The sequence below is a fragment of the Athene noctua genome, chromosome 1 (genome assembly GCF_965140245.1).
Source record: "Athene noctua chromosome 1, bAthNoc1.hap1.1, whole genome shotgun sequence".
NCBI classification, from domain to species: Eukaryota; Metazoa; Chordata; class Aves; order Strigiformes; family Strigidae; genus Athene; species Athene noctua.
Window position 1 is genome coordinate 246,092,764 of NC_134037.1, and position 17,721 is coordinate 246,110,484.

The 17,721-nt window shown below is 37.5% G+C and overlaps 1 protein-coding gene across 1 annotated transcript in view; it reads right to left on the reverse strand.

Annotated features, from left to right (window-relative positions):
• The window catches only part of RNF17 (ring finger protein 17), a 53,575-nt gene extending 36,560 nt beyond the window's left edge, over positions 1-17,015 (reverse strand). Inside the window, exons 1-13 of the mRNA XM_074932173.1 lie at positions 16,924-17,015; positions 16,158-16,236; positions 15,385-15,476; positions 14,656-14,714; positions 13,606-13,661; positions 11,789-11,888; positions 9,972-10,052; positions 8,035-8,135; positions 7,062-7,233; positions 5,646-5,711; positions 3,331-3,412; positions 1,907-2,182; positions 669-752 (exon numbers count right to left, since the gene is read on the reverse strand). Of these exons, the coding sequence (XP_074788274.1) occupies positions 669-752; positions 1,907-2,182; positions 3,331-3,412; positions 5,646-5,711; positions 7,062-7,233; positions 8,035-8,135; positions 9,972-10,052; positions 11,789-11,888; positions 13,606-13,661; positions 14,656-14,714; positions 15,385-15,476; positions 16,158-16,236; positions 16,924-16,951 (1,276 nt within the window). The 5' untranslated portion in view covers positions 16,952-17,015. The remainder of the gene's footprint in view (positions 1-668; positions 753-1,906; positions 2,183-3,330; positions 3,413-5,645; positions 5,712-7,061; positions 7,234-8,034; positions 8,136-9,971; positions 10,053-11,788; positions 11,889-13,605; positions 13,662-14,655; positions 14,715-15,384; positions 15,477-16,157; positions 16,237-16,923) is intronic.
• Positions 17,016-17,721: the final 706 nt, after the last annotated feature.

Here is a 17,721-nt window from a genome sequence, read left to right on the forward strand (position 1 = left end):
AAGCTCAAAGCACTGCACGAACTATGCCTACAGAATTTTTAAACAAAGTAACTTATTTCCTCAAATTACTTTTTGTACATTTAGCTGTTCACTCATAACTCAGAAAACCACAGCTGGAGGAAGAACAAGACAACAGTTCAAAATTCAGTATATAAACTACTGACCTAAGAAATGGGTCCCACTGTTCACAGCAAGCACTGCTATCATTATGTCAAGTACCTGCCAGGTGTTGAGAAACATTGCCAATGCTGAGCTGCTGAAAGTTTCTTGGGATTTCCTGTATTGCATCTTCAAACTAAGCACATTTATTGGAAATCTTGAAAGATGGTATAGTCTTTACATTAGCAAGGAAAGCAGACCAGGGAGGTTTTTTGCAGAGCAGAACTCCTGGTGCTAAGAATGACATCTGCACTCATAAGCACCTCCCAGACTAGTTTTAACTGAAAGGAAATCAATTCATGTGTCCCAAGTCTGCTCTTACATGTGAGCTAATACATGCTAACTAGGCAAGGGTCAGGAGATCTGCTTCCTAGAACACTCCCGAACCCAACTGGAATGTTAATGTATGTGTCCAACTCTCCAACAAATACCAGTGTCTGCTCTCACTGCTTAAAGGGTAGTCCCTTCTAATAAACTAAACCATTTACCAGATAGGAAAAACTACTAACCAGCTTTGCATTGAAAAGGTGCTTCCTTTTTGAACAGCTTCTTCCTCTGTTGAGCATGATATTCTGTGGGAAACTCTGTTTGTTGTTTTAGGAGAAAAGGTCAATGAATTAGGTTAGTTGAGTATTTATACATATGTAGTGAAACAGCAAACACAGTAAAGAGAAGTTACATGTGTTTTAAGGATACCGCAAAGGCAAAAATTCTCACATCTGATGTGACAAACAGATACACAGACAGTGACTATGTGCACATGGCCAGCCCACATGCTAATTCCAAGATTACAAAACTATCATTTAAATTCTTAGATTCAAGACATGCAAAATTTATATAACACTGCAGTTTGGAGGAATTTTGTTCTGACAACTGTTTTGTAAAGTCCACCAGGATTCTGGAATATGTTATTTTAATACAGTCATGCCCAAGCTCTGAAATTTACTTCACTTTGATCACCAATATATGCTACCACAGTTCCTCTCACGTACTACCCCTCCGCTCTCCCTCACCCTGCCCAAGCATTGCTAATCACAGGGATTTTGTAGGTACGTCATGGACGCAGAACACTCTGACATTAAGCATCTTAATTATACTGTGTGATGCATCTATCTATTCCACCCCTATTATCTAAACGGAACTTTGGTGTTCCAAGTTGTTCCTAATGCCTTCAGCCCTATACCTCCTGGACACCAGGGTGGTAAGCTCTGCTGGACTCATTCCAGTATGACTTTCAGTACTGCTGGGTCCAAAACTGGACAGAGTGCTCCAGATTCAGTCTAACAAGAGCCTAACAGCTCACTTCCTGGACCTGTTAGCTACACGCTTACTCATACAGTCCAGGAAAAATATGACAAGCCAAGGAACCTAATTGCTATTGCCAGTTAATGTAGGACAATGCCCTGGGAGAAGATTCAGGAAGCCTAGGGAACTGCCAGAAAAGCATTCTCCAGGAGCCAATGTCAGAAACTCTGAGGAGGACTGTAATAACTAAGAGACAAAGAGAATCATCCAGGAAGACACAGGAACTTATGACCCTTCTTTAAGAGAACTGGTGAGAAAGTTTTCACTAAGCTAAGCTGAAGAACAAAAAAGAAATGATAGCAAGATAAAATGAAATACAGACATCATTAAAGAACTCATATGAGCCGAGTGTAACTACAAACACACAAAATAATATAAACCACATATATAACATCATGCTTGACAATGGAACTTTGAAAGCATCAGCTATTATGAAACTTACTTTTCAGGTCATCTTCAAATATTTCTTCTATTATGACATCAGGGCTGGATGTAGACTTGGGTAGAGCAGGAATACTCTGGGGATGTATCATAGGAACTGTTTCATATACTTGAGTGTTTTTCACTTCTTTGTGAACACAGAGTTTATTTGCAAGAGCCTTTACTTTACTTTCTCTGCTAAGTGCTGGAAACATATTCACGACAGATGATTGAGTACTGCAGTCCGGCATTTCTTCTTTGTCATCAAGGGTAAGAGTGTGTTGTCCATTATCTTCGTTGTATTTGGGAAAACATCTATTTGGAGACAAATATAATTCAGTCTGTTTTCAAAAAAGCACAAGTCAAAGCAGAGGTTTTATTAAGAACGTATCACTATGTTAAGAAAATACCTCATAAGAGCTGGTTGAATACCCACGACAACAGAAACAGTAACATGATTTCTGAAACCTAAAAAGGACTGGCACAGAAATGAGACATATTCTGGGGTCTTGGGCACAACTCAGTACAAGAGCTATCCCCACTTAAATGATCAGAGACCACAGGTACAAACTATTTGAAAAAAAAAGTTAATAATGTGATAGATAGTTCATATTAAAAACAAAAGGCATGTCAGATGCTTTTGTACTAACAGTTACTCTTCCCTGTAATCAGGGGTTATTACAGTATCAAATATTACAGTATGCAATAAGCCTTTTTTAACATAACCAGTGCTAACTATAACAGCCCTTCCAGTGACTCCATTAAATTATCTCAAGTTTTTGTCAAAGACTGCAGGGAAAAAGAAAGTGGACTAATAAAAGCAACTGCGACTTTAAAAATAAAGTTTTTTTCTGTTGAACTTCATCTCAAGGAATTTCTTGTGGCATCTGATGCAATCACTACTTAAGACTGTGAAGTGGAAATCTAAATTTCAGTATTTGCTCTTGATTTTAGAGATTTATTTACACTTAATTTTGAAGTAATTTTCATATGCTGAAATGATAAACATCTCTATTATGTGTACTAAGAATGTGTAGACATGGTGCTTAGGGACATGGTTTAGTGGTGGACTTGGTGGTGTTATGTTCACACTTGGACTTGATGACCTTAAGGGTCTTTTCCAACCTAAATGATTCTATGATTGTATCATTAAATGCCAGAAAAAGCTGAAAAGCACACAGCATTAAAAAAATATTGATAAGTGATACAGTGAAACATAGTTGGGTGAAACAAGTAAAAAAAGTCTCAGAACTGAAATACTAGTTCAATTAACTGGAATGCTGACTGAAATATCAGCATCTGAAGTTCTGTTATGTTCCGTGATACTCTTAGAAACCCATAAGCATATACAGATCTATTTTTATTTTGAAATTTAATCTCCAATAAATATTTAACCATTAGAAGAACAGGTAAGTTACTGTCCCTATCCTCTTTATTAAACAAACTGCCCTGTTCCCCATTCAATCTTGCCCAAATCTTTAAAGAAAGCTGTAATTTCATCAATGTTTAAGAAGAATCGAGAAGAAACGTTACAGGTGACATGAATACCTAAATCACTGACAGCTTAAGATACACAGTATTTTTCAGCACAGTATTAATGGAGATTAATCACCTACTCCAGTTTCATTTTTCCACTCCTATTAACAGATTTGGTTGCTGATTTATCTTCACATTCACACTTAAAAACTCCCTTGCCTTTCACTTTCTCTGTTATGGACAGATTATTCCAACATTCACTGAGTTTTCACACCTACACCCAGTTTAGTTCAGTAAATTAATTCTGCACTAAGAAAAAGAATTCTCCAACAGTCCTGAAGAACAAAGCCCATAACTAAAAATGTATGTTTTGTTCTGTTTATTGTTACACCAATGAACAACAGTATCCTTTACTGATGAAAGCCAACCAAATATTTTAAGTACTTTCACAGTCAGGCTAAAAGAACTGTAAACATAATTCAAACAAATCCTTAGCTCTGCTGTTCATTTAAATGAATACTGTGAAAACTGAAATGGAAGCAGAATTGAACAGCCCATCCCCTTATCCCTTCAGGAAAACATCTACCTTTTTTTCTAGTTATTTTGTATTTACAGAATGTGTCAACTCCTATGCACTTCCTCATTGTGATTTTTTTACTGTTCATGTTATTTTAGTGGTACCAGCATGTGAGGCCTTTATACTCATCCTTCATCAGATCTTTTTCCCCTTTTTGTTCAAGTTCTTAATAGGTCCTCCAATGCGAACAGATTGGGTTATGTTTCAGCTTTCTTTTAGGTTGGGAGAGTTTGCCACTGTGCTTTTAAATAGACTTCTCAAATTCTCATTCACCACTAACATCATCTTCAAAATTGTGACTTGGTAGGTAGGGCCTAAGTTTACTAAAAGCAGATTTTAAAGACTCCTTTATCAATATTCTAATTACTCAACTAACTTATGATAAGAATTGTCATAATTTTTGTCAAGCTCTGGAGCAGGCTGCCCAGGGAAGTGGCTAAGTCACCATCCCTGAAGGCATCTGGCTGAGGCACTTGCAGTTGTTTAGTCTGAAGAAGGGTACAGGGAGACCTTATTGCAGTCTTTCAGTACTTAAAGGGGGATACTAAGATTGGGACAGACTTTTTAGGAAGGCCTGTAGTGACAGGACAAGGGGTAATGGTTTAAACTAAGAGGGTAGATTCAGACTAGATAGAAGGAAGAATTTTTTTTTACAGTGAGGGTGGTGAAACACTGGAACAGGTTGCCCAGAGAGGTGGTAGATGCCCCATGCCTGTATTCAATGTCAGGTTGGACAGTGCTCTGAGCAACCAGATCTATTTGAAGACATGCCTGTTCCTTGCAGAGGGTTGGACTAATGACCTTTAAAAGGTCCCTTCCAACCCAAACCACTCCATGATACTGCAATTTAAAAGACATGTAGACTTGGCGCTTAAGGATGTGGTTTAGTGGTGGACTTGGTAGTGTTAGGTTAAGAGTTGGACTGGGTCTTTTCTAACCCAATTCTATGATTCTATGCCATTTTTTCACACTTTGCTTGCAAGTAACCAACTCTGAGCTTCATTCCCCTCTGCCAGACAGAATCTGATGTCACATAGCCACTCTATCCCCCAGACTGGTTCCATGTCCTGAAATAGAATGAAATCCCAAAGATGTTCCAGTCTAACACCATCTTTGTTCTGTCCCTCCTTCACTGTTCCTGAATTAGCTACAGTAGGATTACAGTACTCCGACCAGCCTTATGGCCAAGCTGCATAAGGTCAGCTGTACCACAGCTATGACACATTTTCTTAATCATTTCTGGTATAGAAATCATATTTGTCACTTCCAATGAAGGTAACATGGTAACTGGGATCTTCCACAGTAAAATTTCTTCTTAGACATCAGTGCCCCAAAAAGCATTTATGTCCTTCCTGAAAGTGAAAAACTGATTCATTTTTTTTTTAAAAATTAAGCCATTATTTCCCCAATTTTTTTCTACTTGGAACGAGAGGAAGTTTGTAAGTGGTAGAAGTCTGTCAGAATTTTTTACATGCATATATATTTGTTTACATAGCAGCAAACTCTGCTTTCTCCCTGATGCCTCAGATGAAGGCTACTGCACATCATTAGTGATAAATTTATATACATCTGAACTAGTAGTTTTTCAGTAAAATGCAAACGAAGCAGCTCAATTTCTGCTGTTTAACTACTATGTGAACAGTTTTTGTAATTAAGATAACTGGTGCATTCATCTACCTCTCACTCAAGTCATTTACCTTGAAGATAATTCTTCCATCAAACTATTCACTCTTGAGAGCTCAGCCTCAACTGGCAACTTTAAATTATAAATAACCTGAAATCAAGAAGTACAGTCTTAGCTTCTGTTATACAAAAAGATTATACAGGCACCTACAACATAAGAAAGCCAGAGTATGACATTAATTTTACAGAAAAAACCTAAGAGTTTACTCATTATCAGCCAATAGCCAATTCTCAGTGATGTCTTCTTACATTGCTAAGACATAATGTTTGGGGATATTGTAATGTTAGCATGTAATCAGATGCAGGATTCCTATCTTCCTTTTGTCGGAATAGCTACTGACAAGGTGACTTCTAAATAAGAAGTCAGGCCTATGGGAGGACAGTGGTGGGTACCAGCTCCCAAAAGTCACACTGGGCAAGATGGAGGCAAATGATAGAAAAAAGGAGGGATTACACTTCTGGGTCAGATGAGAAAGACTAAGTTTCTTCATATGGAAAATGACAACTTGTGAAGGCAACACGACAGTCTAAAAATCACATTACTTCCAAGAGTGACGAGACAATCTATTCATTATTTTTCTCAAAATAAGGACTGCAAAGGCTCCAACTGAAGTCACTGGGTAGCACATTTAAAAAGAAGAGAGAGCGCTGTTTTATATACACCTCATTTAAAATATTAAAATGTGGAACTCACTGCCACTGAATATGGATACATAATGTACACATGCACACACCATACACACTGCCACAGTGTGTATGAAAACATTCAAGTAAGTGTAATACAAGCTTATGAGACAATGAGGTAATGTTTATCAGTGTGATGACTTTGACATACCCTACCGATCATAAAATCCTTAACCTTCCACTTCCTGTACTCGCTAAATGCCCAGGTTCTTAGATTCTTCCTCCAAGCATCTTTTCCTCTCTGTTGTCAGAGACAGGAAACCTCACAGGATGGACCTTTGGTCTGATATAGCACAGCAAGTAGTGTGGGTTTCTATGAACAGCAGATACGATGGGGAGGAAGAATGGAAGTAAAGACCTAGGACCAAGAGGATCAGGAGGGCATGACTTAATTCTGAAGTAGTTCAGTGAAAAGGCTGGAGAGCCCTGGAATGGAAAAATCTTGAGATACTTCGAAAGTGCTGAAAACATGCCAGTACTGTGTCACAGTTTTCCTGTCCTCCACATTCATTTGCTATTTTAGATAGCAAGCTCTTCAAGGCAAGGACCATCCTTTTTTCCACATCAGTCACCAGACCCTAATTTGTGACAAAAACTAAATATAAACTCTGTGTGTGTGTAGAGGTGGGGTAAGAACACGTTACTGCAAAAAATTCAATATTGAAATCAGCAAACTGAAAGATGCATCACAGAAACTTTCAATCCAAATTTGACTACATTAATTAACAATTATTTCACAGTGCAAGAATGTAACTACCTGAGCGAGATCACAACAGTTTCTTAGAGAAGGTGTAATTATTAATTCATTTGCAATCCCAATGGCACCAATCAAGCACTTCTTCTTCTCTTCAATGACTTCCTTAGCTTTTGCAATACCAGCACTGTAGTTGTTGATGCTCTTCACTAATTCTGCACACAGTTTCCTTTTGCTGTATTAAAAATATTGCTCCAGAAATTAATAAGCACTCAGCCATGCAGATTCAAACTTTAACTGTAACACACAACTACCAGTTACACCGCAATACACAGATAAATCTCACAGAAATATAATTTTCCTCAAACAATGAAGAGGAAAGCATGGAAAACCCACTTAAAAATCAGAGGAACCACAAAAGTTAAAGTTCTCACTGGAAAGTTACTTCATTTGGAGAAACATTTTTTTTATTGAATGTTTAAAGCACTCACTCTCCCATTCAAACTTCCCAGTATTTCCATACACATCCAACTGAAAACTAAACAGTTGGATTTTACAAATCAGTCTATTAAGATATCAGATGCGCCTCTGAGGCTCTTCTGGAATCTTAAGCTTTTGCACCCCTTGCTCCCTTAAATCTGAAGATATAAATATTTTTGAAAATGAAGAAATGAAGCCTCCTTGAGCTTGTATCATCTTGAAAACTTGAAGAAAGTCAATTTTAAAAAAGTTATTCTTGCTGTTAAACTGATCATCCACTAATGGCAGTATCAAAAACCTCTCAAATTGAAGTATTTCAGAAAATGAACATCATTAAGTTTTTTTTTCTTTTTTTAAAGAACGGAGGCTGCATAAGCTTGTGTTTTCCAACCATACAAACCAGTTCCAAGACATCACTATGTAAGGGCAAAAATTAAAGACAGGCATTATGAAATACTACTACAAGGAAGACTGAAGTTCTTAGAATTTTAATCCAAATTAGAAATAACTTCTTGGTAAAAATAACTCATCCCTGCCATCCCACAAACCAGATTACTACCTTGAGAGGAGAGTAGTAAGTTCATCAAATATTCTATCTGCAGTTTCTACAACTTTGTCTCCTTCCTGCTTCATTTTCAATTCCAAGTATTTCAGCATCTATTTTGTTCAGTATTGAATAAACATGCATTATTCTCACAGTACTTTTTTCAGAACAGAAGCAATAAACAGACAGTGATCAATACAGCAGAAAGAGTGATACTTAAACCAATTACATCATTAATCTTTGTTTTCCCTAACTTCTAGTCAGTTTGCAGTATGGATCCTCATGTCAAATGAGGTCTATGAGGCAATAAACTCACAGATCTTGGGCCCCACTGCCTCACTTTCCTTACTTGACATTTGAATGTAGCACCATACACAGATAACTAGCACGCTAAGATTTCTACTGGGTTTTTTAAACTTATTCTGAGCATAAAGGAAAAAACTAAAGATTCTTCCTCTGGCTAAGCATCAGTTTTGTTGCTACAGTTACACTTTGTGAAGAGACTACAGAAAAAAAGTCTCAGTAATGCAACATGGCTTTTGTGATTCTTGGTCTTTGCTGAAATGCTATTGGAAGACCACAGTTACATTAGAGCTGCTGAAATGGTAGGTTTTAACAAGATGCTATTAGTATATGTATTAGGTATTTAATGTAACTTTGCTTAACTGACAGATTGGCCACTGAAACAAAACAAGTTAGAAAAATGGAAAACAGGTTTTAAGAACACTTCATGCCACACTTACTACAATGAATTTGCTTTAAACTTTTGGATTATTAAAACTTCTATGCCTGGGTATCTTAGAATACATGTAAAATGTAAATAAATGGCAAAGACAGAACAGCAAGCTTTAACTCATATTAAAATTGCTGTGGAGAAGTTTAAATAAAATAGTTACATTGAAGAAGTTCATAAGTTACTCAGCAAAACCTATAAATAGTATTAGCCAGTATTTTAGGATTTCTTCTGTTTCACAGAATCACAGAACTGTCTAGGTTGGAAAAGACCTTGAAGATCATCCAGTCCAACCATTAACCTAACACTGACAGTTCCCAACTACACCATATCCCTCAATGCTACGTCGACCCGACTCAAACATCTCCAGGGATGGGGACTCCACCACCTCCCTGGGCAGCCCATTCCAATGCCTAACAACCCCTTCTGGAAGGAAATGCTTCCTAGTATCTAGTCTAGACCTTAATTTTTTGTATTGTGCAGTATTTTATACTGTGCATAAAAATGCATTACTTAATTTTTAACAGACACAATATGTAAAACATGTAAATTATTACTTCTGCTGCCTGTATAATTTCTTTTTCATCTTTAAACCAGAAAGAGGCATGTGAAAACTAAAAAGTTGGCATAGTTACTAGAGAAAAAACAAATGCTGAACTTGACCCTGTTCCAAGGAAACTTAGTACTTAAAGACTGGCTTATATATAGTTCTGCTAAATATATGGATTGACCTATTAAATTATGCATAGGCTAATGTACTCCTTTACATCCCTACTACTACAGTAGTTTGTACCAGAAGAATCCCTGCCAGGGCCATTCCTATATATACAGATTTTTAGATCAGAGCCAACTGAACTGTCCTTTTTACTTAAGACAATTCTTCAGGCTAGGTACTAACAATTAGGCACTAACAATTCTTTCAGATGGGCTGTGAAACCAAGAGAAGAATACCAGCAGTATGTTTTAAATCAAAGTGTTTACATCAGGAATGATTAATTTTACAGACTACTGTAGTCTGTAAACTCCAGACTACAGCCTGGAGTCTATAAAGCTGTATATTCATAGAAATATCATAAACAATTGAAGGACAAGAGATGTTAAAACAAATGCAGTAAAACCATGTTTAAGTAGCATGTTAATACATGACTACTCATAACAAAAAAGCTTCAGTCAAGGACAGCTTTTAGTATTTTATGATTAACTTATTTTCACCCACCTCATCTGCTTCATATAAGTGGCTGAGATTACACACAGCTGTGTACAAAGCTGTATCAATATCTTCCATAGTTTTGCTGTCCTGGGGGAAGATTTGTCAATGAATATAAAGTTGTTGTATGACTGAAAGGCAAGATGGGCTATACTCATTTGCCATTTTGACTTGATGTGGGTGACTGATGATCTGTGTAAGGCTCTGAGCAGCTCTAGAGCTGCAAAGAGACCCAAAATACTCAGCTCACCTGAATTATACTGAGAACACTTATATTGTAAAATTTTGAAAACATGAGTTCTAAGTTTATTAAATACATGCAATTTATTTGCACACAGACATACACACCAAAAACAAATCAAAAGACAGTATGTGAAGGAAAAGAAAGAAATTAAAGCTTAATAGTTCAAAAACCTGAAACAGTTCTGCCTCTGACCAGACACTGGTGTAAGTGAAAGGAAGTGCTGCCCACAATCTGCGAGACACCTGCTAGGCACACACATTGTGGAGTTTATTAAAGATGTTTGTCATCACCTTCCCCTCCAGACCAACTTTCCAAATAATGCATATAAACATTTCAGATCAATTATGTCTCCTTCCAAGGAGCAGAAAAAGGGAAGAAACTCCTCCTCCTAATATGACTTGGATGTCAATGTGTTTGTAATACTTCCTATGACAACTATTGCCACTCTGTTTTGAGCTGAATCAAGGAGACATTAACAGGTTAAAATGACATGGAATTACATTGCTCCCTCTCTACTTTGTGGTTCTTATTATGATCAATGATGCAGGAATAAAAATCCTTCCAAAACTCAAGAGACAAGGATAGGGTCATTCAGTGATGTAAGAAATGCTACTGCCAAAGATCTGGTAATCACTAATCACAAAATAAAGGAATCTGAAAAAAATTATGGAACAAGAGTAGCAATTAGACTACAATCTCAACAAGTGGGTTTTCACATGAGGTCATTGTCAACAACTTTCTCCAAAAAAAGAAAATATTCCGTCAAGAGGTGACTACCATCAAAGTATTACTTACAGCCTCAAAATCAAGACACTTCAAAGATAACTTCAGGGTTATTTCCTTTAATACTCTGTCAACAGTAATGTATTTTAGATAACATGATACAGCCTTATTTCAAACACTTTTAAAAAACTGTTCAGAAAAGAAAATAATTTTCAAACTTTAATGGGCACTGTAACAAAACCACCTAAGAAGCCAAGACAGACATTTGCAAGTTACAATTCTTTCAAGGTAAGTGTACAGGACAAACTCCATTGTAAACATGACTGGCACAAAATGCACCACTCATTTCTGGTTTATTCTGTCATTGTACAATATACATGAGATTAGTTCACTGGGCCTAAAACTTCATGAACCTCATGCAGAAAGATAAGGAAACTTGATAGAATATTTTCAAGAGACATCCATTTGTCCAACAACCTTGCTGCCCTGAATGACCACTTTAAGGATGTGCTGCACAAGCTTTCAGCTGTCTGGAATTTAAAAAGAAATAAAAAGGCCCCAAACCCAAATACTGCAAAGCCTCAGGTGTCTTAAGAAAAGCTAAATTCAAAATACATAGTTTCACAGTCAGCTGAATACATTAGCACACCTCAGCTATGATCTGGTGGGGTCTGAGCTGCATTCATTTTGTCAGGTTATTTCATTAACTCTGTAGCTGAGCATTGGTTCTATGTTTAGATGGAGTAATAGCACAAAACTATTAAGGCCACAGGTTTTTTGTGTTCTAAGAAGTGCAGTATTAACTATGCATATACAAAAACAATGAGTGAGAATGTAAGGAAACGCTGTATTAACGCACCATGTCTGCTGATAGAGCTACAGCTGGTTTATCCTTCACCCTATCACCCAAAGAAACTGGGTGCTGAACATTTTTCTCCTCAGTATTGTGACTGAAGGGCCTGCAAAACAAAACTTTTAAGGAAAAAACCTACACATTTTATATAAAGTATCAAACTTCCCACAAATACTTTTGACACAGTTGTTTGAATATTTCACAATCTATTAAATACGTAACACACCTATTTTTGAAACAGTAGTATTCATACCGTGATATACTATTGATACCTCATTTTCATGTCTACTAGCATTATCTCAGAATTCATATTTAGTAATTAATTTTTCATCTGACAATTTTGGCAAGGCTGAACAAAACCTTAGTAAGTGGCAGTGATTTTTATCCTCAGTGAAAATAAAATGCATGTGTCCTGGTTCAGCTAGGATAGGGTTGAGTTTCCCCAGAATGTGAGGAGCAAGCTCTAGCCAGGTTATTCAATACCATGCTGACATCAGATCTGGGCCCCAAGTGCAGGAAGAGCTAGGGGACGTGTTGCGTTCATGGTTGGTACCCTCACTTGCTGTACTCTGTGCGGTATATCTCTTATTCTGTTCATTGTTATTACTGTTGTTGTTCAGTTTATTATTTGTTACACTGTTGTATGAAATTTTTCCTTATTTCAACCCTGCCCCAGGCAGTCCGGGAGTGGGGGAGGGACAATGGCGGCATGGTCTCAGATCCCAGCAGGGCCTAAACCACCACAGCATGTCTACTAACACCCCAGGATTCATTTTTCATTTGTTGCTCAAATATTTTCTTTCAGCTATCAGATATTGATTAGGCTGTTAAAAATCTTTAGAATACGTGACAGATTATACTAATATAATCTACTGACAACCTATCAGGAAGGCTCTTAAATTCTGTCGTATGGTCACTCATACCTGCTCTTCTGCAAGGTACAATGGGATCTAAACAGCTGTCAAAACTCTCACAAAAACAGTCTGCATAAACCAGCCTAATTACAGGAAGGAAGCGCTGTGGTGTTGTTCTTGTGCTGTTTGCTGTTTCTGAGGGACTGTGAGATGACTTGGAGAGCACTGATGCAGAGCCAGATGTGAAATCTAAAGCTGCTGTTTTATTTTGGGCAAGGTTAGCAATGTACATCACACGCATCAATCTCAGAAGATATATTTCCTATACTTCCCTTACAGAACAGATCTGTATAGAACAGATCCCTTATGTAAAAGATCTGTGAGAATTATTTGGGCCTATTCTGATCTGTATCAACATGCATCTCCACAGCAACAGTAGTGCGGGGAAAGACACCCACTTTAAGACTTCCTTCAAGTTCACTTAGGCTAGACAAATAAGCAAATGAAGGCAATTTAGATATGACAATACCAGAGAACATTGATGGCATCTAATCTTTACAGCTGTGACTGGTTATCTAAGCAGAAGATGCAATGGGAGCAGCAGGGTGGTAGGGGGAAGCAGCACTTCAGTGATACAGTCCCTCCTATTACAGCCTGGTATTTCAGCAGTCTCTCCCTCTGAACTCTTATCAGGGATTTACCAGTGCTTAAACCTTCCAGCTCCAAACATTTTCAAACCAAACCAATCTGTTTCTTGTTGCCTTTCAATTAAATATTTGTGCTCAAGTGTCAAGCAAGTTGTGTTCCCATAGTACTACACACCCATACTGAGAACAAATCAGTAAAGTTTAAAGAACACATAAAAAAAAAAAAATCAAAGGAAAACAGATGGAAATGCTTACTCCATCAAGTCTTCCCCTTGTCTGGCATTTAAACGCATAAAAAACAGTTAAGCTAAGAAAGGTTTACCTTGCTAGCCTTTTTGAGTTGCCACTGCACAGTCCAAGTTTAAAATCAGTTTTGATCTAAATTCAGAGGAAAAAAGTAAAGCAAGTTAAATCCAAGACCCAATAAAAAATGTTTTGTAAGCCCATTTTCACATTCAGTACCCACCCCGCCCTCATTTCAATGAAAGGAAGAGCTTCAAAGCAAGGACTATTGAATTGAGAGGTGTATGAAAACAGCTTCCAGGCTGCAGCTCTGTAGCCATCAGTATCTTCGTGGTAAGTGAAGTGTTCCTAATAAAAGGAATGCCAATTTCCTGTTTGCTATTCGTATTTTTCCCACTGTTATGCAAAACTTCTAACATATCACAATACTGACCCTGATTACAACTTCTTTCTTTCAATAAACTTTAACGACAGGGCTGAATCCAAAGATTTGACTTACCTGTATTTTGCAATAAAGACTAAACCTAAATCTCAAAACAGAAAAAAAGAGATGGCCACACCCTATATTTGGCATGAATTAAAAATAGAGAAAAGCACGTAATTTTTGTCCAAATACAGATTTTTGGAAAACAAATGGCATTAGCATTACACAGAAAAGATTCACAAGCAGAGGGTTTTTTTTAACTACAGAAACATATTCTTAAGTTATACAAAATTATTTTTGTTTCTTTTAAATAACCTTTTAAGACCTTTTCTTTGGGAGTTGACAGGGAAATATTTTCTTTAAAAAAACCCCTGTACATATGCACTCATTGCTTTCTGGCACATTATGTGCCAATGAGAGGGTGGAATGAAGCTGACAACATGGGGCACTAATAAGAACTGTAAAAATAAACCTTTCTAAAACCAAAATTTGGACACCAGATGCACACTACATAGGTACATTTCATAATGAGAAATGCTAGCAAAGATTTGCTAGGGAGTAGGTGGTTATAAAGTGCAGGCCCCTACCTCGGAGAGGACCTGAGATTGCTTTAATCACTTTCAATGAAAATACAGAAAATCTTGAGTTATCACTATCTTAGACCATCACAGTGACTACTGAACAGAAAGCTTTAGATCAACTTACTTCTGTAGAAGAGAAACCAAAAAAATCAGCGTCTTCATCCTTCACATCATCACACATCGCTGCAATAGCAAACACAGGAGACACTTGACTGTGAATGTTGTTAACTGTAGGACATCTTAATTGACAAGACAAACAGGAATACATGATCAGAGTACTCTTCTAAGTAGCATTCATCAAGTCAACAGGACTTTGGACATTGACTTTTGTAATGCCAGAACCTGAAAACTAGAAATTCAGATAAATAGGTGTGGAAGTTGTCTGGGAATTACAAAAACTCACTTGAATTTAATGATTAGGGTATTATCTGCATGATTAGCTATATTACATTGCTGCCACATTCAGAAGAGCATAAACACATGAAAGTGAAGGCAAAAAGGCAGAACACATATTCAAAATGCGTACCTATAGTACAGGAAAAAAATTGTTTCATAAATACTAGGTACTCAACACAGTTTTGCAACTTTTGGAAAAAAGATACTCAAGCAGAAAATTCCAGAAAAAGTGAGGTTTCTTTTAAAACAAACTTGTCAGCAGCTTTGTCAAGAAAAACAGCAGGAGGGGAAGAGAAAGGTATTGATTGTTCTTGCCAAGTACTGGAAACGTAAATAAACAATGTATTAATTAAATCTGGCAACCCATCTATCATCTTTAACAGACCATATAAAATATTAATTAACAGTGAATACTGCACATTACAAAATTGATGAAAATAAAATCCAAATGCCTTACCTTTCACATTCATAGCTTTTAACGCATGATAAGAATCGCTGTTTCTCTGATATGGTTCTGTAAAGTCCTCTTCTAGTACCTTAAGACATTGCCTTCAGAAGAAAAAATAAAGATTTAAAATTATTAGGGATACTAACCAAACACAAATTCTGATTTCCAGCTCTCTTAGAACTAAGCTTGCCCACTTAGACCATATGGCTTTATGAAGAAGGTGCAATTAATGAAACACACACCATACACACAAAGATTTTGTTACCTTCATTTAAATGGAGGAGAAGCAATTTACCTCCACAATAATGAATTCATTATCAGTAAAGGTGGTACTAGAAGCTTTTGGGTATGCTGCATTCAAGTTAACTAGAACCAGCATTAACAAACTGTTAAAAGTTTTAATCACATTCATTCTATCATTATTTAGCTAAAAATATAATGATCAACAATGATTTATTTACTTGCAAAATATACATACAGATCAATATGAGACATTGGTTGCCTAATATCTCAGCATCTGACAACATCCCAAGATGCATTTAAAATGTCTTTTTCCCTGAACCTACACCAAATACTAAAATGTTCCACAAACTATGTTTTATATATATATAAAAGACATAAAAAGGGGCTCATTTGCAACAGTGCAAAATACAAACATTATTTTCTACATTTCCTCAGAACTATTTCTTGACATACTGCCAGAATATAAATTAATTTAATAATTTATTAATTTGAATAACAAATTAAAAACATCAAAACCACTAATCTCAAAATTCACATACCTTATAGCTTTCATTTTTCTGTGAAGTTTGTCACTATGATCATCCACCAAGTCCTTCTTTCTACTCATGATGGTGTCTTCTAAAAAAAAGTGACAAATTGTCTACCACATAGGCATTTCGCTAGTTGAGCCAACACTAGATTACTTACATCACTTGGAAAAGAATAAAATTAAAAAGATAGATGCAAAAGTAATACAAAACTTACACTCGTTTTTTCTTTGAAAGGCATATCTTTTTAAACACAGCAAAACACTGGGCTGTTTTTACAATATCCAGCTACTTCACCGTGCTGCTCTACCCCAACCTTACCACTACCAGACACAGCAGAAGACTCCTGTACTCGTCATCAAACCACCTCCCTGACCATGTACCCTCAATATGATCATTTATCTTTTCTGCACTGTCTCAATACTATAGGTTTATGCCCTCTTTGCAATCTGCCATATACACTTGACCCCATGTCCCTTCCTTAAGGCCTGCTATCTGGCCAGTTGCTTTTCCTTCTGTATTTGCTAATAGACAGCATCATCACCTCCCCTGCCCACCCCCCTTTTTTTTTTTTTTTTTTTTAAAGTAATTAACCACAGCAACTGCAGACGGATGCCATGAGGCCGCCGGTGAAGACGCTGGAGCACAGACATACCGCTACCGCCAGGGCCAGGGCCAGGCCGGCACCGCCCCGCCACCCACAGAACCCGACGGCGCCGCAAGAATAGGCGGGCTGAGCCCGCCGCGCGCCAAAATAGCTGTCCCGACCGCCAATCACCGAGCGCCTCGTCAGCCACTGTTCCCATCGCAGCCAATCACGGAGAGGCAGGAGGGCGCTTGTTGCTGTGGCGCGCGCGGGCAGCCTTCGCCGCCATGTTGGCGCCCTGGGGTGTGGCTGAGTTGCCGCGGTTGGTGAGGCGCTGCGTGGCCTGGCCCGGCCCCTCCCCGCGGCTGCCGGAGACCACAGGCCCGTTTTTGCTTTGAGCATAGGGTGTTTCATGGGCTAGGAGCCATTAAACCATCCGTGCTTTGGGCTTACTTTATTCTACATGCATTCCCATGATTTGCAGAACATGTAAGAGATATTTTTGTAGTGTTTTACTTCTGATGTTTTGGCTGTCATAAATGTAATATGATACTCTCTGGATTTCTGTATAAATCACCTCTTGTAAAATACAGTTAATTTTAAAATTAAAACCACACTGATTTTCCCCTGCTGATACCTTGAAGAACAAGTAGAAATGTCATGCTGTACCTTTTAAGGTCATACTCATATGATTGGTTTCTGTTTGTTTGAAATGTTTCAAACCTTCAGAGGGGGCAAGCAGACACTGCTCGGAGAACCAGGAATCAGAACTGGCCAAAACCAGTATAGAAGGAAAACAAGTATGTAGGTTAACTCACACTGCACGTGTCCCAGAGGAGAGTTCACCTAAAACACACATCAAAGTGACCCCTGAAGACCAGCAAAGACACCCATGAAAGACCCAAATGGACCTAAAGTGCATGCATGATTAGGATGTAAATATTACAAATAGTTATAGGAAAAATAATTAACTATTTTAGGAAATATAAT